This window comes from Salvelinus fontinalis, chromosome 31 (assembly GCF_029448725.1).
Source record: "Salvelinus fontinalis isolate EN_2023a chromosome 31, ASM2944872v1, whole genome shotgun sequence".
Lineage (NCBI taxonomy): Eukaryota > Metazoa > Chordata > Actinopteri > Salmoniformes > Salmonidae > Salvelinus > Salvelinus fontinalis.
In genome coordinates, this window is record NC_074695.1 from 10172838 (window position 1) to 10197191 (window position 24354).

The following is a 24354-nucleotide window of genomic DNA, read 5'->3' on the forward strand; positions in this document are numbered from 1 at the left end:
TCTACCTCTCTCTCTCTACCTCTCTATCTCTCTCTCTACCTCTCTCTCTCTCTCTACCTCTCTCTACCTCTCTTTATCTCTCTCTCTCTCTCTCTCTCTCTCTCTCTCTCTCTCTCTCTCTCTCTCTCTCTCTCAATTCAATTCAATTCAATTCAAGGGGCTTTATTGTCATGGGAAACATGTGTTAACATTGCCAAAGCAAATGAGGTAGACAATACACAAAAGTGAAACAATTGAATTAACAGTAAACATTACACATACAGAAGTTTCAAAACAAAATAAATAAACAATAAAGACATTACGAGTGTCATATCTCTCTCATATCTCTCTCTCTCTCTCTCTCTCTCTCTCTCTCTGTCAGTCAGTCCTCTGTGACCACTTCTCCTTTTGCACATGACAGGGTTGTAGTTGCCGGGGCAACAGAACAGTACAGAGCAGAATGGAGCTGGCTGGAGCCGTGTTGTGTGTAACGTTTTGTAGCTCTGTCACGCCCCAGCAGCACCGTCAACATCTCGCTCTCTCGCTCTCTACTTCTCCCCTCTTACTCGTGGCTCCCTAACTCTCCCTCTACAGTCTGCTCCAGCTCTGCCTTGCTGCCGCTTATAGTGTTTTCTATCTCCAGTCTTGACTTAACCAGCCAGGGAAGATGTCCTCCAACCCGTCCTCAGGAGCAGGGTCTGAACCTGGGGCCAAACCCAAACCCCAGTCCCCCTTGAGGAAGAGGGGTAGCCTGCAGTACTCAACCAGCCCAGGTAAGGAGAGGGACCAGGGGATGGAGGGATGGGTATAGGGGGTAGTTTATATACCATGTTATCTGTGACTGAGTGTGTGCTGAGTATGTATGACTGATGCAGTATGCTACCGAGTCAGTTACTCAATTATGTCAGTTACTCAATTACCTCACGGGATGACTGTTTAACGTCGAAGCATTCAGTCCATGTGGTAGGTGTAGGGAATATGATGAATGAAGACAGAGACAGTCTGCATGAGCGATGTTTGTCCTTGACTAGTTTGGGGAGCTAGAAACCTGTTGATCGAGGGGAATTTTCGGGAGCATTGTTTTTAGTATCCCAAAAGAAGCACTCATTTCCTTTGCACTCATTGATTTTTGGCATGCCCTTTTTTTTTAGGGGCAAATTGTTTTTGCTCGATGGTTGTTGAAAAGTAAATATAGAACTACCAGGAAACACTCTGTGTACCAGGAAACACTCTGTGACCCGCTGCAGTTAAAAATGTAAAACACCCATAGGCACATTAGACCTTATTCATACCCATAGGCCTATATGTGCTTGAAAAAAAAACTGAATTTAAGTTATTATTGAGCCATTATACAATACATAGCCTACTGCATATTATGGCAGAAAAACATAAAACAAAACGTATTTCAGATGTCTTTGGTACATAGTTGGTCTAGCCTATACTCCAAAATTAAACACATTTGAGTAATGGCCTTTAAGTGTAGGCTGTATTATTATGCATACTGGGTGGACTGGTTACCTTCTGCTACGCTCCAACATATATATCCGTGAGTCTGGGGGAGAATGTATAGGCCTAGCCGATGCTGTTGGTTCATTGATTAGCAGGGCGGCTTACAGAGTTAGCTTACAATTATAGTGCATTTGTATTTGATTTTAAATAGCCAAGTTAACAAGAATTTGTTATATTTTCATAATTAATCGGGTGACACATTACATTTAGCTATACAGAATATCTCACCATCGTGTGTTTCCATCTCCTCACCTTTCTGTCCTTTATTCCTTTCTAGAGCGTGCAGAAAGGGGCTGTCAAATGTTTAGTGAAATATGTCTCCTTGTGAAAACATGTTGCTATCGATGTACCCCACAAAAAAGATTTCATTTAGTTTCTCAAATTAAACACTGTGTAGCTGCAGGAACAAGGTTGGAGAGCCCATGGAATATAGAGTTTGGCCGGAATATCACCTGTCGCACAGCGAGAGAATTCTCCTCAAACAGTGGTTGATGCTTGGAGTGAAATAAGCAGGGGTGCAACTTTCACAGGGGCCGGGGGGGACATGCCCCCCCCCCCCCCCCCCATTCTTAAATTGCTGTTTTGTCCCCACATTGGAATGTGATACAAAACGAGGCAACGATGTGCTTTAGGACCATGCGGATGCCTCCGAGCGGTCGGGTAGGCTGTTTGGAGTGTTTATCTGAACGGATAAAAAAAAATATTATAATAATTATGTCCCACTAACTTCTAAAACTAAAGTTGTGCCCAAGAAATACATGTTCTTATATTTATATTAAGCACAGCTCTGCTATAAAACAGAAGTAGACTACCTGTCATCATTGAAAAATGGACCGGCCTCCATTCGCTATTCGAGTGCATACAGAGGACATGCATTTGTTTCTCCTGTCCTGTCCATTTGATAATGAACCATTCTAAATCAAAACTAATTTTACATATTAGTAAGTAAGATGAGATTACATTGAAAAATGTCTGATGGCTGAAAATATGATCACTTGATGAGAGTACAGGGGGTGCAGCCTGAGGAATAGAACAGAGAACAAGCTTTATTTTGAGACTTTCTCAAATCATCAACTGCCTTTGGTCGCATCTTGCAGCCCATATATGTTTTGATTAATAAGACATTCTAAGGTTTGTATCATTCACAACTAAAGTTTCCAAATAACTTTAAATTTAGCATATAGGACCTGTTTCAAATGATCACCTTAATGCTTAACGTAGACACTTCATATGTGCACTCGCCTCAGGAATGGGAAAAAATATATTTTTTATTTTATTCAGCTAAGTTAAATGATATTCTTCTTACTATAAACTCATACAGTATAATATAAAATAATGGCACTTATCAGCATATATTGTCTGCTTAATGAACAAGCCTACAGCCTATGGCATGGAGCATAGCCGCATAACATACAGTATCTAGTCTGCTAAAGGAACAAGCCTAAATCCTATGGCATGGAGCATAGCCACATAACATACAGTATCTAGTCTGCTGGAGATGCTTAACATGTTTATGTCACTTAACAGTCAATTACTGTGAGACCGGCAGTCTTTTTTGGGGGGGGGGTGGATATATTTTTTATTCCTCCATATTCTCAGTACTTTCAGGGGAAAAACACGGGTCAGTTAGTCCTTTGCAAATTTCAGTCTTGTTTTGTAGGACCATGTGAATGTTATAAAACAGATGAGTAGGAAGTAGTAGGTAGCTGACAGAGGAGTAGGAAGTAGTAGGTAGCTGACAGAGGAGTAGGAAGTAGTAGGTAGCTGACAGAGGAGTAGGAAGTAGTAGGTAGCTGACAGGGGAGAAGGAAGTAGTAGGTAGCTGACAGAGGAGTAGGAAGTAGTAGGTAGCTGACAGAGGAGAAGGAAGTAGTAGGTAGCTGACAGAGGAGTAGGAAGTAGTAGGTAGCTGACAGAGGAGTAGGAAGTAGTAGGTAGCTGACAGAGGAGAAGGAAGTAGTAGGTAGCTGACAGAGGAGAAGGAAGTAGTAGGTAGCTGACAGAGGAATAGGAAGTAGTAGGTAGCTGACAGAGGAGTAGGAAGTAGTAGGTAGCTGACAGAGGAGAAGGAAGTAGTAGGTAGCTGACAGAGGAGTAGGAAGTAGTAGGTAGCTGACAGAGGAGAAGGAAGTAGTAGGTAGCTGACAGAGGAGAAGGAAGTAGTAGGTAGCTGACAGAGGAATAGGAAGTAGTAGGTAGCTGACAGAGGAGTAGGAAGTAGTAGGTAGCTGACAGAGGAGTAGGAAGTAGTAGGTAGCTGACAGAGGAGTAGGAAGTAGTAGGTAGCTGACAGAGGAGAAGGAAGTAGTAGGTAGCTGACAGAGGAATAGGAAGTAGTAGGTAGCTGACAGAGGAGTAGGAAGTAGTAGGTAGCTGACAGAGGAGAAGGAAGTAGTAGGTAGCTGACAGAGGAGTAGGAAGTAGTAGGTAGCTGACAGAGGAGTAGGAAGTAGTAGGTAGCTGACAGAGGAGTAGGAAGTAGTAGGTAGCTGACAGAGGAGTAGGAAGTAGTAGGTAGCTGACAGAGGAGTAGGAAGTAGTAGGTAGCTGATAGAACTGTAGGAAGTAGTAGGTAGCTGACAGAGGAGAAGGAAGTAGTAGGTAGCTGACAGAGGAATAGGAAGTAGTAGGTAGCTGACAGAGGAGTAGGAAGTAGTAGGTAGCTGACAGAGGAGTAGGAAGTAGTAGAGCATTTTCTTCTGTGCAGGAACATATATCCACTTCAAATTATGATTCATGCTAGAAATCTATTACCTCTCCCATAAAGGCCTTCATTTGATTTAAGAAAACACATTGAAACACAGAAATCAGATCAGTGAGGAAACAAACCCTCCAGACATGAAAAAAAGTCACAAATAGCACCCTATTCTCTATTTTAGTGTCCCAAATAGCACCCTATTCTCTATTTAGTGTCCCAAATGGCACCCTATTCTCTATATAGTGTCCCAAATAGCACCCTATTCTCTATTTAGTGTCCCAAATGGCACCATATTCTCTATATAGTGTCCCAAATAGCACCCTATTCTCTATATAGTGTCTCAAATGGCACCCTATTCTCTTTTTAGTGCACTACTGTTGGACCAGAGCTCAATATATAGGGAATTTGGGACACACTGCACCACAATTGTCTCTGATTATCTGCAGAGATGTCAGCTGACAACACTTATTACTGTAATCACACTGCAGTACGTGTCAGACTGTCTGGGACACACACACACAATTACACGCATCAGTGACGTGCAGGCAGGGTAGGCAGTAACTAATGTTTTTTTGGTCAATGATTTTTGTGGGTTTTATGCTCAAAGTCCCCAAATGTGCTAAACCTGTTTAGAAAGCTCTGGTTTATCTGTGGCTACCTTCCTATCCTTTCAAATGGTTGACAGGTGCGCCATTCCTGACTCCATTCCCTGTTGATGGACAGTGGTAGGCATTGCCATCAAGGTTCATACTAGCTTCCTTCAGTACTTTGAGCATATTTAATATTTTGCGAATGCGTATTGCCTTTAAAAGGCTTGAACATGTTGTGTGGGAAAAGCTTGCTTATTTGGGCGTCTAGATAATTTTGGCGCGGATCCCTTGAACTGAGTAAGGAAGCTAGCCAGTGGGCAAAAACAACCTGACAAAATGGACACAATAAAGCGCGTCAGATTATTTTCTCAAATTCTCCCATCTATTTCTTTCACAAAAGTTCTGAACCTATATACGTTTTACGGACACAGTATGTTTTACATGAGTTGTTATTAGTCTCATTATCTTGTTGTTGTTCGTTTCATTATCTTGTTGTTATTAGTCTCATTATCTTGTTGTTATTAGTCTCATTATCTTGTTGTTATTAGTCCCAACCTTCAGCTCCATTCAACCCCTCCCATCTATCACTTAACACCATCCATATTGGATTTTTATTGGCCATGTCATTTTCAACTGTGCTGTGATGTTTCACAAAAAGTTCTGAACCTTTCTATTCTCATAATTGTTAAAGATTGTAAATTAAAGGTAAGCATTATTATATATTATTATATTATTGATCGATTGACAATTACTTTTCAATTCACCCAGTATTGTTATCTGCAGTGTTAGCTCCAGGTAAATGTTGCAATTCTTCAGCCATTCCTGGACCTGTGACCAAAAACAAGCTACATATGGACAGGTTGTATGGAAAGTTGTATCCCCCACATATATATATAACATTCTATTGGTTGCAAGAATTTTGTATAATAATTTAAATTGAAAAATTCTATGTTTTGAATCCGGCGTCATTTTGCTTATCAGTTCATAAACCTTGTGCCATGGAATCGGTACATCGAAAATCTCTTCCCAACAATTTTTTAATCAATATGGCACAGTTGTACATTTTTTGGTCCTTAAATTAAACTGGTATATGTTTTTATTTATCACCATTTTCTTTAACCAATTGTGGTCTTTAATGCCGACAGACAACTTCCCTACTTTTACTCTCGAGCCGCTCTCCACTACAGCCAAATCGATGTTAAGTCGGCCTGTTCACCCCTCTTTTTCCTGTAGTCCACGATCATCTCCTTTGTCTTGCTCACATTGAGGGAGAGGTTGTTGTCCTGGCACCACACTGCCAGGTTTCTGACCTCCTCTCTCTACGCTGTCTCATCGTTGTCGGTAATCAGGCCTAACACTGTTGTGTCGTCAGCAAACTTAATGATGGTGTTGGAGTCGTTCTTGGACACGCAGTCCTGCTTATTTTCCACCATAGTTTGCAAATAAATTCATTAAAAATCCTACAATGTGATTTTCTGGGTTTTCTTTTCTCATTTTGTCTGTCATAGTTGAAGTGTACCCATGATGAAAATTACAGGCCTCTCTCATCTTTTTAAGTGGGAGAACTTGCACAATTGGTGGCTGACTAAATACTTTTTTGCCCCACTGTATATGTGCGTGTAATAATATTTGACACAGAAATAATATTGTGTGTGTTTGTGTGTGTGTGTGTGTGTTTGCGTGTGCGGTGCATTGGAAGAATTTTAAATCCATTGTGAAAGGAAATTCATGACAAATTATTTGGATGAAATGCGTCCATATATTGGTATTTTAATGCCCAGATTAGTTGTAACTGTGGATGCTACATCTATGGCTGAGCTGAGTTGATCAGTGTGTCATTTTGTCTGATGCTATGAAATATGCGGCCATCGGAGGTTATCGCTTGTGTATCTTGGCTACATTATTATTTAGGCCTACGTTTGATGAACATTTTTAGTCAATTTCGATTAACAGCCTATTTCAATCTGACTGTTGGAGCTATCTGTTGTACGGTTAACTGGGCCTTCGTCAAGGTATTTGTGAGTAAATCTGGCTTTGATTAGGGAAAGGGAAAGGGGGATACCTAGTCAGTTGTCCAACTGAATGTGTTCAACTGAAACTTGTCTTCCGCATTTAACACAAACCCCTCTGAATCAGAGAGGTGCAGGGGGGGGGCTGCCTTAATCGACATCCACGTCTTCGGCGCGCATTATACCCACCCACTGACCTCACTGCACGCACGCACGCACGCACGCACACACACACACACACACACACACACACACACACACACACACACACACACACACACACACACACACACAGAGAGAGAGGGAGACAGACACACAGACAGAGCTTTCAGGAGTCTCATCTCTTATCTGTGACACAAGAGTTCAGAGTTGTACTAGGTCTAAGATCAGAATGTGCTTATTTAGTCGGGAGGCAAGAGAGCACAATCTGACCTACGATCAGGCAAGCAGAGCTGTGGTCTGAAAAAGAAGGAGACTCCCTTTTAGATGGCTGTTCAGAGATCTGTCTGATGCCCTGGGGTGAGAATTGAACGGGCTCTGCTACAGTACAGCACAGTACAGACTGAGAACACACCACCATTAACTGCTTTCTTCTGGAAAATGTAAAGTCCAAGATGGACAAAGGGGGCGTTGTTGGGGCTGTGTTTCTGGACCTAAGGAAGGCTTGTGATGCTGTTAACCATCAGATTCTCATCACAAAATTGTTCAAGTTCAACTTTTCCCCCGATGCCTTGAGATGGATGAAATCATACCTCGAAGGCAGAACTCAGTGTGGCAGAGTGAGCAATGAGCTGTCGCCCACTCTTAGCTATGATGTGGGCGTGCCCCAAGGGTCAGTACTGGGGCCCCTCCTGTTCAGCCTGTACATTAATGATCTGCCTTCTGTCTGTACCGGGTCTGAAGTTCAAATGTATGCAGATGATACAGTGATATATGTCCATGCAAAGAGCAAACAACAAGCTGCACAAGAACTCACTACTGTAATGGTCCAGGTTACAAAGTGGCTCAGTGACTCACTACTGTAATGGTCCAGGTTACAAAGTGGCTCAGTGACTCACTACTGTAATGGTCCAGGTTACAAAGTGGCTCAGTGACTCACTACTGTAATGGTCCAGGTTACAAAGTGGCTCAGTGACTCACTACTGTAATGGTCCAGGTTACAAAGTGGCTCAGTGACTCACTACTGTAATGGTCCAGGTTACAAAGTGGCTCAGTGACTCACTACTGTAATGGTCCAGGTTAAAAAGTGGCTCAGTGACTCATGTTTGCATCTCAATGTGAAAAAAACTGTCTGCATGTTCTTCACAAAGAGGGCAACAGATGCTACTGAGCCAGATGTCTGTGTGTCAGGGGAGAAGCTCCAGGTGGTATCTGATGTTACTGAGCCAGATGTCTGTGTGTCAGGGGAGAAGCTCCAGGTGGTATCTGATGCTACTGAGCCAGATGTCTGTGTGTCAGGGGAGAAGCTCCAGGTGGTATCTGATGTTACTGAGCCAGATGTCTGTGTGTCAGGGGAGAAGCTCCAGGTGGTATCTGATGCTACTGAGCCAGATGTCTGTGTGTCAGGGGAGAAGCTCCAGGTGGTATCTGATGTTACTGAGCCAGATGTCTGTGTGTCAGGGGAGAAGCTCCAGGTGGTATCTGATGCTACTGAGCCAGATGTCTGTGTTTCAGGGGAGAAGCTCCAGGTGGTATCTGATGTTACTGAGCCAGATGTCTGTGTGTCAGGGGAGAAGCTCCAGGTGGTATCTGATGCTACTGAGCCAGATGTCTGTGTTTCAGGGGAGAAGCTCCAGCTGGTATCTGATGCTACTGAGCCAGATGTCTGTGTGTCAGGGGAGAAGCTCCAGGTGGTATCTGATGCTACTGAGCCAGATGTCTGTGTGTCAGGGGAGAAGCTCCAGGTGGTATCTGATGCTACTGAGCCAGATGTCTGTGTGTCAGGGGAGAAGCTCCAGGTGGTATCTGATGCTACTGAGCCAGATGTCTGTGTGTCAGGGGAGAAGCTCCAGGTGGTATCTGATGTTACTGAGCCAGATGTCTGTGTGTCAGGGGAGAAACTCCAGGTGGTATCTGATGTTACTGAGCCAGATGTCTATGTGTCAGGGGAGAAGCTCCAGGTGGTATCTGATGTTACTGAGCCAGATGTCTGTGTGTCAGGGGAGAAGCTCCAGGTGGTATCTGATGTTACTGAGCCAGATGTCTGTGTGTCAGGGGAGAAGCTCCAGGTGGTATCTGATGTTACTGAGCCAGATGTCTGTGTGTCAGGGGAGAAGCTCCAGGTGGTATCTGATGTTACTGAGCCAGATGTCTGTGTGTCAGGGGAGAAGCTCCAGGTGGTATCTGATGTTACTGAGCCAGATGTCTGTGTGTCAGGGGAGAAGCTCCAGGTGGTATCTGATGTTACTGAGCCAGATGTCTGTGTGTCAGGGGAGAAGCTCCAGGTGGTATCTGATGTTACTGAGCCAGATGTCTGTGTTTCAGGGGAGAAGCTCCAGGTGGTATCTGATGTTACTGAGCCAGATGTCTGTGTGTCAGGGGAGAAGCTCCAGGTGGTATCTGATGTTACTGAGCCAGATGTCTGTGTGTCAGGGGAGAAGCTCCAGGTGGTATCTGATGCTACTGAGCCAGATGTCTGTGTGTCAGGGGAGAAGCTCCAGGTGGTATCTGATGTTACTGAGCCAGATGTCTTTGTGTCAGGGGAGAAGCTCCAGGTGGTATCTGATGCTACTGAGCCAGATGTCTGTGTGTCAGGGGAGAAGCTCCAGGTGGTATCTGATGCTACTGAGCCAGATGTCTGTGTGTCAGGGGAGAAGCTCCAGGTGGTATCTGATGTTACTGAGCCAGATGTCTGTGTGTCAGGGGAGAAGCTCCAGGTGGTATCTGATGTTACTGAGCCAGATGTCTGTGTGTCAGGGGAGAAGCTCCAGGTGGTATCTGATGTTACTGAGCCAGATGTCTGTGTGTCAGGGGAGAAGCTCCAGGTGGTATCTGATGCTACTGAGCCAGATGTCTGTGTGTCAGGGGAGAAGCTCCAGGTGGTATCTGATGTTACTGAGCCAGATGTCTGTGTGTCAGGGGAGAAGCTCCAGGTGGTATCTGATGTTACTGAGCCAGATGTCTGTGTGTCAGGGGAGAAGCTCCAGGTGGTATCTGATGTTACTGAGCCAGATGTCTGTGTGTCAGGGGAGAAGCTCCAGGTGGTATCTGATGCTACTGAGCCAGATGTCTGTGTGTCAGGGGAGAAGCTCCAGGTGGTATCTGATGTTACTGAGCCAGATGTCTGTGTGTCAGGGGAGAAGCTCCAGGTGGTATCTGATGTTACTGAGCCAGATGTCTGTGTGTCAGGGGACAAGCTCCAGGTGGTATCTGATTTTAAGTACCTTGGCATCATACTTGATACCAACCTCTCTTTTAAAAAGCAGGTGAAAAAGGTTATTCAAATAACCAAATTAAACCTAGCTAATTTCCGATTTCAACAAAATTATTTGACTACAGAGGTAGCAAAACTGTACTTCAAATCTATGATACACTTAACATACTGTTTGACTAGTTGGGCCCAAGCTTGCTGTACAACATTAAAACCCATTCAGTCTGTCTACAAACAGGCTCTCAAATTGCTTGATAGGAAGCCCAATAGCTATCATCACTGTTACATCCTTAGAAAGCACGAGCTCCTGAGTTGGGAAAATCAGACGCATGTCTTGTATTCAAGATCCTAAATGGCCTGGCTCCTCCCTCTCCACTCAGTACTTCTGTTAAACAGAAAACCCAAACCTATGGCAGCAGATCCACAATGTCTGCCATGAGAGGTGACTGTACAGTTCCCTTAAGGAACATCACCTTTAGTCAATCTGCTTTCTCTGTGAGAGCTTCCCATGTCTGGAATACACTGCAATCAGACACACATAACTGCACCACCTATCACACTTTCACAAAAAACATGAAGACATGGCTAAAGGTCAATCAGATTTGTGAACATAATCCCTAGCTGTGTATTGTCGCTTTCCATGTTGTCTGTTGTCTGTAGCTTGTGAGGTGTGGAAACACTTTGTTGCTTTTATGGATTTTGTCATGTTGCTTTTTGTTCTATGGTTCTCTGTCTGCATGCTATGTCTTGCCTGTTCTATGTTGCTCTGTCTGTCTGTCTGTCTGTCTGTCTGTCTGTCTGTCTGTCTGTCTGTCTGTCTGTCTCTGTCTCTGTCTCTGTCTCTGTGTCTGTCTCTGTCTCTGTCTCTGTCTCTCTGTCTGTCCGTGAAAATAGGCACAATTTCTTGTGGTTCCCACAGATTTCTAGCATGTCTCTCTGCAAAAAAATGTTTTGTCCCCTTTTTGGGCCATCAGCCAGGGATGCTAACTGGTATTGTCCGCCCGCCCGCCTGTCTGTCTATCTGTCGCTCAAGCCTCCTTTCCTGGTACTTCAACTGATGAGTTTCTTGTACCATTACCTATAAACGGCAACCACCTATGAAGTGTCTCATCCCAAAGACAATTTCCATTTAAATTAGAGATAGAACAATCATCCACTCAGTGTGGAAATTGGCTTTGGATTGAATGAGGCAGCAGGTTGTGTAACGTCCTGACTAGAGTTCTTATGTGTTGTGCTTGTTTTAGTGTTGGTCAGGACGTGAGCTGGGTGGGCATTCTATGTTGTGTGTCTAGTTTGTCTGTTTCTGTGTTCAGCCTAATATGGTTCTCAATCAGAGGCAGCTGTCAATCGTTGTCCCTGATTGAGAATCATATATAGGTGGCTTGTTTTGTGTTGGGGATTTGTGGGTGGTTGTTTTCTGTGTCAGTGTTTGTGCCACACGGGACTGCGACGGTTAGTACGTTTGTTGTTTTGTATTTTGTCTAGTTTTCATGTTATTAATTAAATCATGGAAACTTACCACGCTGCACATTGGTCCTCCGATCCTTCTCGCCTCTCCTCCTCTGAGGAGGAGGAAGAGCTAGACTGCCGTTACAGAACCACCCACCTAACTCGGACCAAGCAGCGTGGCTACGGGCAGCAGCAGCGGCCTACTACACAGGACTCCTGGACATAGGAGGAAATTATGAACGGTAAAGGACCCTGGGCTAAGGTTGGAAAGGATTGCCTCCCATGGGAACAGCTGGAGGCAACCGGAGAGAGGAACCGGCATTATGAAGGTACGCGGCTAGCACGGAAACCCAAGAAGAAATCCCCAAAATATCTTGGGGGGGGGGGGGCTAAAGGATAGTGTGGCGAAGGAAAGGTAGGAAACCTGCGCCCACTTCCCATGCTTACCGTGGAGAGCGGGAGTACGGGCAGACACCGTGTTATGCGGAAGAGCGCACGCTGTCTCCTGTACGTGTGCATAGCCCGGTGCGGGTTATTCCACCTCCCCGCACTGGCCGGGCTAGATTGAGCATTGAGCCAAGTGCCATGAAGCCGGCTCAACATATCTGGCCTCCAGTACGTCTCCTCGGACCGGTGTACATGGCACCAGCCTTACGAATGGTGGCCCCGGTTCGCCTACACAGCCCAGTGCGGGTTATTCCACCTCCATTGGTCGGGCTACGGGGAGCATTCAACCAGGTAAGGTTGGGCAGGCTCAGTGCTCAAGGGAGCCAGTATGCCTGCACGGTCCGGTATATCCGGCGCCACCTTCCCGCCCCAGCCCAGTACCACCAGTGCCTACACCACGCACCAGGCTTCCAGTGCGTCTCCAGAGCCCTGTTCCTCCTCCACGCACTCTCCCTATGGTGCGTGTCTCCAGCCCAGTACCTCCAGTTCCGGCACCACGCACCAGGCCTATAGTGCGCCTCGAGAGTCCAGTGTGCCCTGTTCCTGCTCCCCGCACTAGCCTTGAGGTGCATGTCTCCAGTCCGGTACCACCAGTTCCGACACCACGCAACAGGCCTACTGTGTGCCTCAGCAGGTCAGAGTCGGCCGTCTGCCCAAAGCCGCCTGCACTGCTCGTCTGCCTAGCGCCGTCTGAGCTGCTTGGCTGCCCAGCGCCGTCTGAGCCATCCGTCTGCCCAGCGCCGTCTGAGCCATCCGTCTGCCCAGCGCCATCTGAGCCATCCGTCTGCCCAGCGCCATCTGAGCCATCCGTCTGCCCCGAGCCATTAGAGCCGCCCGTCTGTCCCGAGCCATTAGAGCCGTCCGTCAGTTAGGAGCTGCCAGAGCCGTCCGTCAGTCAGGAGCTGCCAGAGCCGCCAGCCAGTCAGGAGCTGCCAGAGTGAAATACCACAGTGTGTAATCACAGCAGCAAGATTTGTGACCTGTTTGCCCAAGAAAAGGGCAACCAGTGAAGAACAAACACCATTGTAAATACAACCCATATTTATGTTTATTTATTTTCCCTTTTGTACTTTAACTTCTCTAGGATAGGGGGCAGCATTTACACTTTTGGATGAATAGCGTGCCCAATTTCAACTTCCTTCTACTCATCCCCAGAATATAGGATATGCACAGTATTAGTAGATTTGGATAGAAAACACTCTGAAGTTTCTAAAACTGTTTGAATCATGTCTGTGAGTATAACAGAACTTATGTAGCAGGCAAAACCCCGGGGACTAACCAATCTGATTTTTTTTTTTTTAGGTCACTGTCTGTTTTAATGAGGTTTCATTGGGATACTAGATTTCTAATCAACCTGTTTGCAGTTCCTACCGCTTCCACTGGATGTCACCAGTCTTTGGAAATAGGTTGAGCTCATTCCTTTGTGCAATGAAGAAGTACGGCCATCTGGAATCAGTGTAACGTTATGTGTACTGTTTGAGAGTTGCGCAAGACTAGAAAAGTAGCGTTAGTTTGTTGTCCTCCTGTATTGAAAACAGATAATTTTTGTGATATTTTGTAGTGACATTGCGCAAATTGGAAGCTGTTTTTTTCTAGATCAAACGCGCCAAATAAATGGACAATTTGGATATATATGGACGGAATTAATCGAACAAAAGGACCATTTGTGATGTTTATGGGACATATTGGAGTGCCAACAAAAGAAGCTCGTCAAAGGTAAGGCATGATTTATATTTTATTTCTGCGTTTTGTGTTGTGCCTGCAGGGTTGAAATAGTCTACACTCTCTTTGTTTACTGTTGTGCTATCATCAGATAATAGCATCTTATGCTTTCGCCTGAAAAGCCTTTTTGAAATCTGACATGTTGGCTGGATTCACAACGAGTGTAGCTTTAATTTGGTATCTTACATGTGTGATTTAATGAATGATTTTATATAGTTGTTTTAAATTTGGCGCTCTACATTTTCCCTGGCTATTGGACGCAAGCGTCCCACATACCCCAGAGAGAACTATTTGCACATTATTACAACACTGCATATAGACATAATATGACATTTGAAATGTCTTTATTCTTTTCGAACTTCTATGAGTGTAATGTTTACTGTTAATTTTTATTGTTTATTTCACTTTTGTTTATGATCTACTTCACTTGCTTTGGCAATGTTAACAAATGTTTCCCATGCCAATAAAGCCCTTAAATTGAAATTGAAAATTGAGAGAGAGAGAGATGCTGATTAGTCTATAGGGAGATGTGTGGTCCCCATAGACTTACCTGACTTAATCCTTTGAGCTGTACCCATAGGCCAGCTATGAAATATAAGCCTTGTGTTGAGGTCAAGGAGTGTGGACACTCCCATTTATTGTAAGGTTGAATAATAAAAAGGTAATAGCAGGACCCTATTGGTCATTTAATTGGTTATTGTTGAGCTCATACCGCCATACAGTAGTACTATACTACCTTCAATTAGGTTTAAGGATTGCCTAATAACTATTGGTAATAACTATTAATAATAACTATTAATAATAACTACTGATAATAACTACTGATAATAACAATTGATAATAACTATTGATACTAACAATTGATAATAACTATTGATAATAACTACTGATAATAACTATTGATAATAACACCAAGTGGTTAGAGCGTTGGGCCAGTAACCCGAAAGGTTGCTGGATGGAATCCCCCGAGTTCTGCCCCTGAACAAGGCAGTTAACCAACTGTTCCCCCGGTAGGCTGTCATTGTAAATAAGAATTTGTTCTTAACCAACTTGCCTAGTTAAATAAATGTCTGAAGACAGTGAAACGAAGTGCACTTTGTAGGGAATAGAGTGCACTACTCCCTATGGGCCCTGGTACAAACGAAGTGCACTATGTAGGGAATAGGGTGCCTTTTGATAGCATCCATAAACTCTCACAGCTGGGATGCTTGTTAAGAACTGATTGCCTCTGATGCTTGAGAGATCTTCTGGCTTTGTTCTTCTGACAGGGGCTGCTATTGAAACTGGATCAGCCCCCGAATCAGTCTCCTCTTTCAGAGGAGTTTTTTCCCACCACCTTTATGCAAAGCCCTGAGGAGCCCTGATGTCTGTTCTGTGAACATTTACTGTTAGATTAAAATCATGATCTGTACAACCTTATATAACACATGTCATTACTGACATGACCATGAGGGAAAGGGGAAGGAGGAGAAAGAGGATGTGGTCTTTTTTATTAAACAAACGCTTACTTAGCTGGCCTCTGGTTCTCTGCAAGCACGTCTCAAACCATACCAGATTCCTCTTTCACGCACGCACGCACGCACGCACGCACGCACGCACGCACGCACGCACGCACGCACGCACACACACACACACACACATACACACACACACACACACACACACAGGCAACCTCAACCTTCCCCAGAGCAAAAGAAAACATGTGAGAAAGCAAGCGATGAGATAGAGGGGGGGGTTGATGTGAGAGAAACAGAGACTCCAGCCTTTTTCCTGAGTGATGCAGCCTGTCACCCCCCCCCCCCCCCCCCCCCGCCCCGCTGCACCACATGGTACGGTCCAGATCGATGTCACAGGCATTTAAATGAGGAAGGAAGAGCAGCAGAGGCTGCTAGACAGCTGGGCCAAACCAGGCAGAAACAGTGGTGGGGGGCAGACAGATACACAGACACCGGGACAGAAAGAGAGACAGAGGGAGAGTGGATGGATCTACAGGACCAGTTCCGTGTATGTATGACATGACAGAGATTAAAGAGAACAGGGGACGTGTGTGTGTGTGTGTGTGTGTGTGTGTGTGTGTGTGTGTGTGTGTGTGTGTGTGTGTGTGTGTGTGTGTGTGTGTGTGTGTGTGTGTGTGTGTGTGTGTGTGTGTGTGTGTGTGTGTGTGTGTGTGTGTGTGTGTGTGTGTGTGTGTGTGTGTGTGTGTGTGTGTGTGTTATTGTTTTGTCTGAGTGTGTATCTCGCTCACTCTCTCTCTCCTTCCCACCGTCCCTCTCTCTCTTCGTGTGAGCTTATCTGGAAAGAAAAACTGTGTTTGACATGTTCAGTCAGGGCCCAGTTTAGTGTCTCATCAGTACACACAGCTGCAGGATGTAACAGGCAGAGAGGAGAGAGGCACGCATCACTACCCTGATACCAGACAAACAAAACAATGCTAGCTAGATAGCGATCTCTCTCCTAGAAACACCTTGCCTGGTCCCAGATCTGTTTGTGCTCTATAGCCAGCTCCTATGGATGTGTTAAGACATCACAAACAGATCTTGGACCAGTCTAGCTAATGCTTCGATACCCTGATCCCAGACAAACAAAACAACGCTAGCTATCTGTTTCTCTCCTCCCCTCTTAAACACCTTCTCCCTGCTGGTTACTATCTCTAGCTATCTCTCTCCTCTTTAGCTATCTCTCCCTCTCTCCCTCTCTCCCTCACTCTCTCCTCTCTCCCTCACCCTCTCTCTCTCCTCTCTCCTCTCTCCCTCACCCTCTCTCTCCTCTCTCATCTCTCCCTCTCTCTCCTCTCTCCCTCACCCTCTCTCTCTTCTCTATCCCTCTCTCTCTCTCCCTCACCCTCTCTCTCCTCTCTCCCTCTCTCTCTCTCCTCTCTCCCTCACTCTCTCTCTCTCCTCTTTAGCTATCTCTCCTCTCTCCCTCATTCTCTCTCTCCTCTCTCCCTCACCCTCTGCTACCCTGTCGCCAGACAGTGACTTGTGTAATATTCCGGTAGTAATGTGTGTGTGAGTGTGCCCATTGACCCCCCCCCCCCCGCATCAGTAATCTCTTTGCTATAATTACTGCTAATGGTTAATGGAAACATACTCGTTGATGAATACCCACAACCCATGGTGTTGCCTGTTCCACGCTCTAACCCACTGAGACACTGGAGCCACAGCTGTACAGTTGTGGACTTGACACAACAATCGAAGATGTTGTCGGGAGACATCTAAAACTCAAGACAGGAAAACCAGTAGTGTGGACGAGTTCAGAGATCAGCCCTCTCTTTGAGGAGGTTGATTACACAGTGTCGTCATGTTGAACATTGAGATGTTAAAGACATGATAGACCAGACGCATGGTATATTATTAAGGAGTGAGATCTGTGGAGAGACAGAGTGGCTGTGGAATGTGTTGGGTGGACGGGAGGACAGCACCGGGATGATTCAGGAAAGACAGATAGCTGTGGAATGTGTTGGAATGTGTTGGGTGGACGGGAGGAGAGCACCGGGATGATTCAGGAAAGACAGATAGCTGTGGAATGTGTTGGGTGGACGGGAGGAGAGCACCGTGTTGATACAGGAAAGACAGATAGCTGTGGAATGTGTTGGAATGTGTTGGGTGGACGGGAGGAGAGCACCGGGATGATTCAGGAAAGACAGATAGCTGTGGAATGTGTTGGGTGGACGGGAGGAGAGCACCGGGATGATTCAGGAAAGACAGATAGCTGTGGAATGTGTTGGGTGGACGGGAGGACAGCACCGGGATGATTCAGGAAAGACAGATAGCTGTGGAATGTGTTGGGTGGACGGGAGGAGAGCACCGGGATGATTCAGGAAAGACAGATAGCTGTGGAATGTGTTGGGTGACAAGAGGAGAGCACCGTGTTGATTCAGGAAAGACAGATAGCTGTGGAATGTGTTGGGTGACAAGAGGAGAGCACCGTGTTGATTCAGGAAAGACAGATAGCTGTGGAATGTGTTGGATGGACGGGAGGAGAGCACCGTGTTGATACAGGAAAGACAGATAGCTGTGGAATGTGTTGGGTGGACGGGAGGAGAGCACCGTGTTGATACAGGAAAGACAGATAGCTGTGGAATGTGTTGGAATGTGTTGGGTGGACGGGAGGAGAGCACCGTGATGATACAGGAAAGACAGATAGCTGTGGAATGTGTTGGGTGGACGGGAGGACAGCACCGGGATGATTCAGGAAAGACAGATAGCTGTGGAATGTGTTGGGTGGACGGGAGGAGAGCACCGGGATGATTCAGGAAAGACAGATAGCTGTGGAATGTGTTGGGTGGACGGGAGGAGAGCACCGTGATGATACAGGAAAGACAGATAGCTGTGGAATGTGTTGGGTGACAAGAGGAGAGCACCGTGTTGATTCAGGAAAGACAGATAGCTGTGGAATGTGTTGGGTGACAAGAGGAGAGCACCGTGTTGATTCAGGAAAGACAGATAGCTGTGGAATGTGTTGGGTGGACGGGAGGAGAGCACCGTGTTGATACAGGAAAGACAGATAGCTGTGGAATGTGTTGGAATGTGTTGGGTGGACGGGAGGAGAGCACCGGGATGATTCAGGAAAGACAGATGGACATCTGTGGATGAGGTTGAGGTCAGGAGATGAGGTCACATCCCCTTAAGGGAGTAATAAGGGTTTGGTATTCTGTTACCCTCTTCCTGTTGAACCATAAGATGTAAGGATTGGAGAGAAGGAGGTGTGTCTTAAGTGGGATTTATATAAACTGTGATGGGGATAAATGTTTTGCTGTCTGAATTACAGCTGTAGAGAACCGTTGGGAAGAATTCAACTTGGTTAAAGCATCTCTAGTGTCCGTGAGTTATTTACTCTGAAAAATAAGAACCTAACAGGAAGCGACGACCCTTCACTTTTGACCTTTACTCTCCTTAGTATCAGTTCTTAGTATCAGATTCATTTAATCGTCATCCCTCCCTGAGGACTGTTGACGACAACAACACGAGCTCCGGATGAGATAGAACAGAGCGGTCAGGTTCTCAGGTGTGCTTTTGAAATGTGAGCGTTTGGCTTGAACCAGAGAACATCCCTGGTTCGAGGAGAGAGTCCAATGAAGGTTAGAGTTAGGACCGACTATGTTACAATTCTGTGTATTGCTATTATGCATTGGATGGGAAGTCAATTAGCAAAGGATTACCATTACACCTCCTTGTCAAGCCTCACCTACAATTGAATCGATCAAGATAATGAAGAAGTGACCATGTGTTAAATATAATATAGAAATCTTCTGTACTATTTTCCCGTAGTCCCTCATGACAGACTGTGGAACTTTAATCTACCAAATGGACTAGTTGGCCAGAACACTATGCAACATATGTTTCTGGGCACCAATGTTATGTATTAACTGTATTACCCGAATACCTGGAGACATGATTGACTGATTGTCCTAGTCGATGATTTTGCAAGGGGCATGTTGTGTTTCCGGGTCAAATCTAAGTCATTGTTATATCTGAGATTAGGTTACCTGAGGTTCCATACAGTACAAGCAGAATCTATGATCCGTACAGATTATTGTCATGATACCATGTATCTCTTCCAACTGTGTCCCTGTAGAGCCATAATGGATGCTACCCTGTAGAGCCATAATGGATGCTACCCTGTAGAGCCATAATGGATGCTACCCTGTAGAGCCATAATGGAATCTACCCTGTAGAGCCATAATGGATGCTACCCTGTAGAGCCATAATGGATGCTACCCTGTAGAGCCATAATGGAATCTACCCTGTAGAGCCATAATGGATTCTACCCTGTAGAGCCATAATGGAATCTACCCTGTAGAGCCAAGTACAAAATGTAGCGCCGTGTGAAACGTGCCTGCTTGGGGACTAGTTTCTCCTTGGTGTGTATTGTGTGGATGGGGAGTTACGTAACCATTAGATGATCTAAATATAGCAGCCATTAGGGGATCAGATGCATACAGGCCCATAAGGCTTAGCGCTGCTATTATTGCCACTGGAAGCATACTGCCATCCACAAAACACATACAGGTAACTGTCAAAATAAAGCAAACACCAACGTAAAGTGTCTTAATAGGGCGTTGGGGGCACCACGAGCCAGAACAGATTCAACGCACCTTGGCATAGATTCTACAAGTGTCTGGAACTCTATTGGAGGGATACGACACCATTCTTCCATGAGTAATTCCGCTCCAGAATCTCTCATAAGTGTTCAATTGGGTTGAGATCTGGTGACTGAGAGATATACATACCCTTTTTAACACCCCTAGGTTCCTTTGAGGCCTCTCTTTCAAAGTTACTGAGATCTCTTCTTCTAGCTATGGTAGCCTAAATAAAGGGCAGCTGGGCATTTTTATACATGACCCCTAAGCATAGACATTAGGCTAAATCTCTTGAGTCCCACGGTATCTGTCGTTCTGCCCCTGAACAAGGCAGTTAACCCACTGTTCCCCTGAACAAGGCAGTTAACCCACTGTTCCCCGGTAGGCTGTCATTGTAAATAAGAGTTTGTTCTTAACTGACTTGCCTCGTTAAATAAAGGATAAATATATATTTTTTAATGTTTGTGGTTGAGACTGATGTTTTTTTTGGGGGGGGGGGGTATTTCTTCTGCATCTGTAGATACCAACCACTAGTCTGTGTGATTAACAGCTGCTGAGCTAAAAGCTGTGTTTCTGAGACAAGGGGCGGATCCCAAGAAGAAAATAAAAAAAATCTCCCCAAAACGTCTAAAGTTTGAATGGTTTGAGCTACAAAACTATTATTATCTATGAAGATCTGAGACTCACGAACACGCACATGTAACCTTTCTTGCTCTATGATGCTCACAAGCTACACAACGGTCGTTAGAAGGTAAAGGGTTCGTATACATAGAATACAATAGTAAATCCCAGGTCATAGTGTCTATAATACTGTAAGGGGTTCTTCTACCTTGAAGATCATAGGAAATCCCAGGACATAGTATCTATAATACTGTAAGGGGTTCTTCTACCTAGAAGATCATAGGAAATCCCAGGTCATAGTGTCTATAATACTGTAAGGGGTTCTTCTACATAGAAGATCATAGTAAATCCCAGGACATAGTATCTATAATACTGTAAGGGGTTCTTCTACATAGAAGATCATAGTAAATCCCAGGACATAGTGTCTATAATACTGTAATAAACTCACATCGTTTCTGTCACAAACTCCACACAATGTTCTCTGACTAGTTGAATATGAATTTCCCACTGAGCAAACCATTTCTACACTTAAAGCATTCATATTAATCATTTATTTTATCAGTTTATCTTATTTTCTTATTAACATTTGTCAATAAAACTCACGAATGCAACTGTTTAGGTCAAATAGTTGTGTGTCCTACTTGTAGTCCTGGTTGTCCTGAACCAGAACATGGTTAAACACTTCATTGTAGTCCTGGTTGTCCTGAACCAGAACATGGTAAAACACTTCATTGTAGTCCAGGTTGTCCTGAACCAGAACATGGTAAAACACTTCATTGTAGTCCAGGTTGTCCTGAACCAGAACATGGTAAAACACTTCATTGTAGTCCAGGTTGTCCTGAACCAGAACATGGTAAAACACTTCATTGTAGTCCAGGTTGTCCTGAACCAGAACATGGTAAAACACTTCATTGTAGTCCTGGTTGTCCTGAAAATAAAATGTTAAAACACTTCATTGTAGTCCTGGTTGTCCCGAAAATAAAATGTTAAAACACTTCATTGTAGTCCTGGTTGTCCTGAACCAGAACATGGTAAAACACTTCATTGTAGTCCTGGTTGTCCTGAAAATAAAATGTTAAAACACTTCATTGTAGTCTTGGTTGTCCTGAACCAGAACATGGTAAAACACTTCATTGTAGTCCAGGTTGTCCTGAACCAGAACATGGTAAAACACTTCATTGTAGTCCTGGTTGTCCTGAACCAGAACATGGTAAAACACTTCATTGTAGTCCTGGTTGTCCTGAACCAGAACATGGTAAAACACTTCATTGTAGTCCAGGTTGTCCTGAACCAGAACATGGTAAAACACTTAATTGTGAGGCTAAATATGAGGGCAGAGCAAATAGATGAATGAAAGTACTCAGCTTGTTTTGCTGTAGGAAGCCTGGTTCCAGTGGACTCCAATAGCATGTGTGTCAGGCTGTATATAGTGCTGGACAACGGTCCCTCTGACATTCTACCATTTTAGGTGTTTGGAGGCCGGGATGAAATATTAAACAGGAACATTCATATTTTAGATCCTGGTCCGCTGTTTGAGGGAGAAGATTAAAACCGCCAAGCGTCCCACATGGCCAACATCCAGTGAAAATGCAGAGCGCCAAAAAATAAATTACTATAAAAATTAAACTTTCATGAAATCACACATGCAATACACCAAATTAAAGCTACACTTGTTGTGAATCACTCATAGGACTTCATGTTACACAATACATGTATGTTTTGTTCGATAAAGTTCATATTTATATCCCAAAATGTCAGATTACATTGGCGCATTACGTTCAGTAATGTTTTGCTTCCAAAACATCCGGTGATTTTGCAGAGAGCCACATCAATTTACAGAAACACTCATCATAAATGTTGATGAAAATACAAGTGTTATGCATGGAACTTTAGATAAACTTCTCCTTAATGCAACCGCTGTGTCAGATTTCAAAAAAGCTTAACCGACAAAGCACACCATGCAATAATCTGAGTACAGCGCTCAGAGCCCAAACAAGCCATACAGATATCCGCCATGTTATGGAGTCAACAAAGTCAGAAATAGCATTATAAATATTCACTTACCTTTGATGATCTTCATCAGAATGCACTCCCAGGAATCCCAGTTCCACAATAAATGTTTGATTTGTTCGATAAAGTCCATAATTTATGTCCAAATACCTCCTTTTTGTTCGCGCGTTTAGTACACAATCCAAACTCACGACGCGCGGGCAAGTCCAGGCGAAAGTTCAGACGAAAAGTTATATTACAGTTCGTAGAAACATGTCAAACTAAGTATAGAATCAATCTTTAGGATGTTTTTATCATAAATCGTCAATAATGTTCCAACCGGAGAATTCCTTTGTCTGTAGAATTGCAGTGGAACGCAAGCTACCTCTCACATGAACGCGCGTGAACAGCGCATGCCACTCTGGCAGACCTCTGACTCATTCAGCTCCCATTCCCCCCTCCTTCACAGTAGAAGCATCAAACAAGGTCCTAAAGACTGTTGACATCTAGTGGAAGCCTTAGGAAGTGCAATATGACCCCATTTCCACTGTATCTTGGATGGGCAAAGAGTTGAAAAACTACAAACCTCAGATTTCCCACTTCCTGGTTGGAGTTCTGTTCTGTTATACTCACAGACATCATTCAAACAGTTCTAGAAACTTCAGAGTGTTTTCTATTCAAATCTACTAATTATATGCATATTCTAGCTTTTAGGACTGAGTAGCAGGCAGTTTACTCTGGGCAGCTTTTTATCCAAGTTACTCACTACTGCCCCCCTGTCCCAAAGAAGTTAATATCGTCGCACCAACAGACCCTGATGCTGATTGCTAAGTGCACTCTGGGGGACAGGAAGGTGAAGCACATACCATATCCATTGTCTGGATGTCTGTCTGGCTGTCTGGCTGGATGTCTGACTGTCTGGCTGTCTGGATGTCTGTCTGGCTGTCTGGCTGGATGTCTTGCTGGATGTCTGGCTGGCTGTCTGGCGGGCTGTATGGCTGGCTGTCTGGCTGGCTGTCTATCTGGCTGTCTGGCTGGCTGTCTATCTGGATGTCTGGCTGGCTGTCTATCTGGATGTCTGGCTGTGCTGTCTGTCTGTCGGTCGGTCGGTCGGCTGGCTGGCTGGCTGTCTGGATATCTGAACTGTTTTTAACCATCTTGTATTCACATGTTCTTACATCAGATATCTTTCCATCCTAGCTTGTACTGTTCAATGAGCCCCTTGACCCTTGACCCTTGGCCCAGGTCTTGTAACTGTAGTTAGAATGTTATTGTTTTTCTTGCAACTGCATTTGCTTAAATCTAACGCCTCACAAACCCGGATCCGGGATCCCCCCCCATCAAAAAAGCTGACTAGCATAGCCTAGCCTAAAGCCACAGGGATATCATATAATAAAATGTTCATGAAATCACAAGTCCATGACACCAAATGAAAGATACACATCTTGTGAATCCAGCCATCATTTCTGATTTTTAAAATGTTTTACAGGGAAGACACAATATGTAAATCTATTAGCTAACCACGTTAGCAAAAGACACCACTTCTTTACTCCACCATTTTTTTACTCCATCAGTAGCTATCACAAATTCGACCAAATAAAGATATAAATAGCCACTAACCAAGAAACAACTTCATCAGATGACAGTCTGATAACATATTTATTGTATAGCATATGTTTTGTTAGAAAAATGTGCATATTTCAGGTATAAATCATAGTTTTACATTGCAGCCACCATCACAACTCTCACCAAAGCGACTAGAATAACTACAGAGACCATCGTGTATTATCTAATTACTCATCATAAAACATTTCTTAAAAATACACAGCGTACAGCAGATGAAAGACACAGATCTTGTGAATCCAGCCAATATTTCAGATTTTCTAAGT

General features: G+C 44.4%; 1 protein-coding gene across 4 annotated transcripts in view; it reads left to right on the forward strand.

Moving 5' to 3' along the window:
* The first annotated feature begins 420 nt into the window (after window positions 1-420).
* Window positions 421-24354, forward strand: part of LOC129829513 (AMP deaminase 2-like) — a 76788-nt gene continuing 52854 nt past the window's right edge. For 3 of the 4 annotated variants that reach the window (XM_055891237.1, XM_055891239.1, XM_055891240.1), the window contains exon 1: window positions 421-752. In XM_055891237.1, the coding sequence (XP_055747212.1) occupies window positions 647-752 (106 nt within the window). In that variant the 5' untranslated portion in view covers window positions 421-646. Of the gene's footprint in view, window positions 753-15675; window positions 15778-24354 lie in introns of those variants that run through there. The other variant, XM_055891241.1, reaches the window with a different exon arrangement.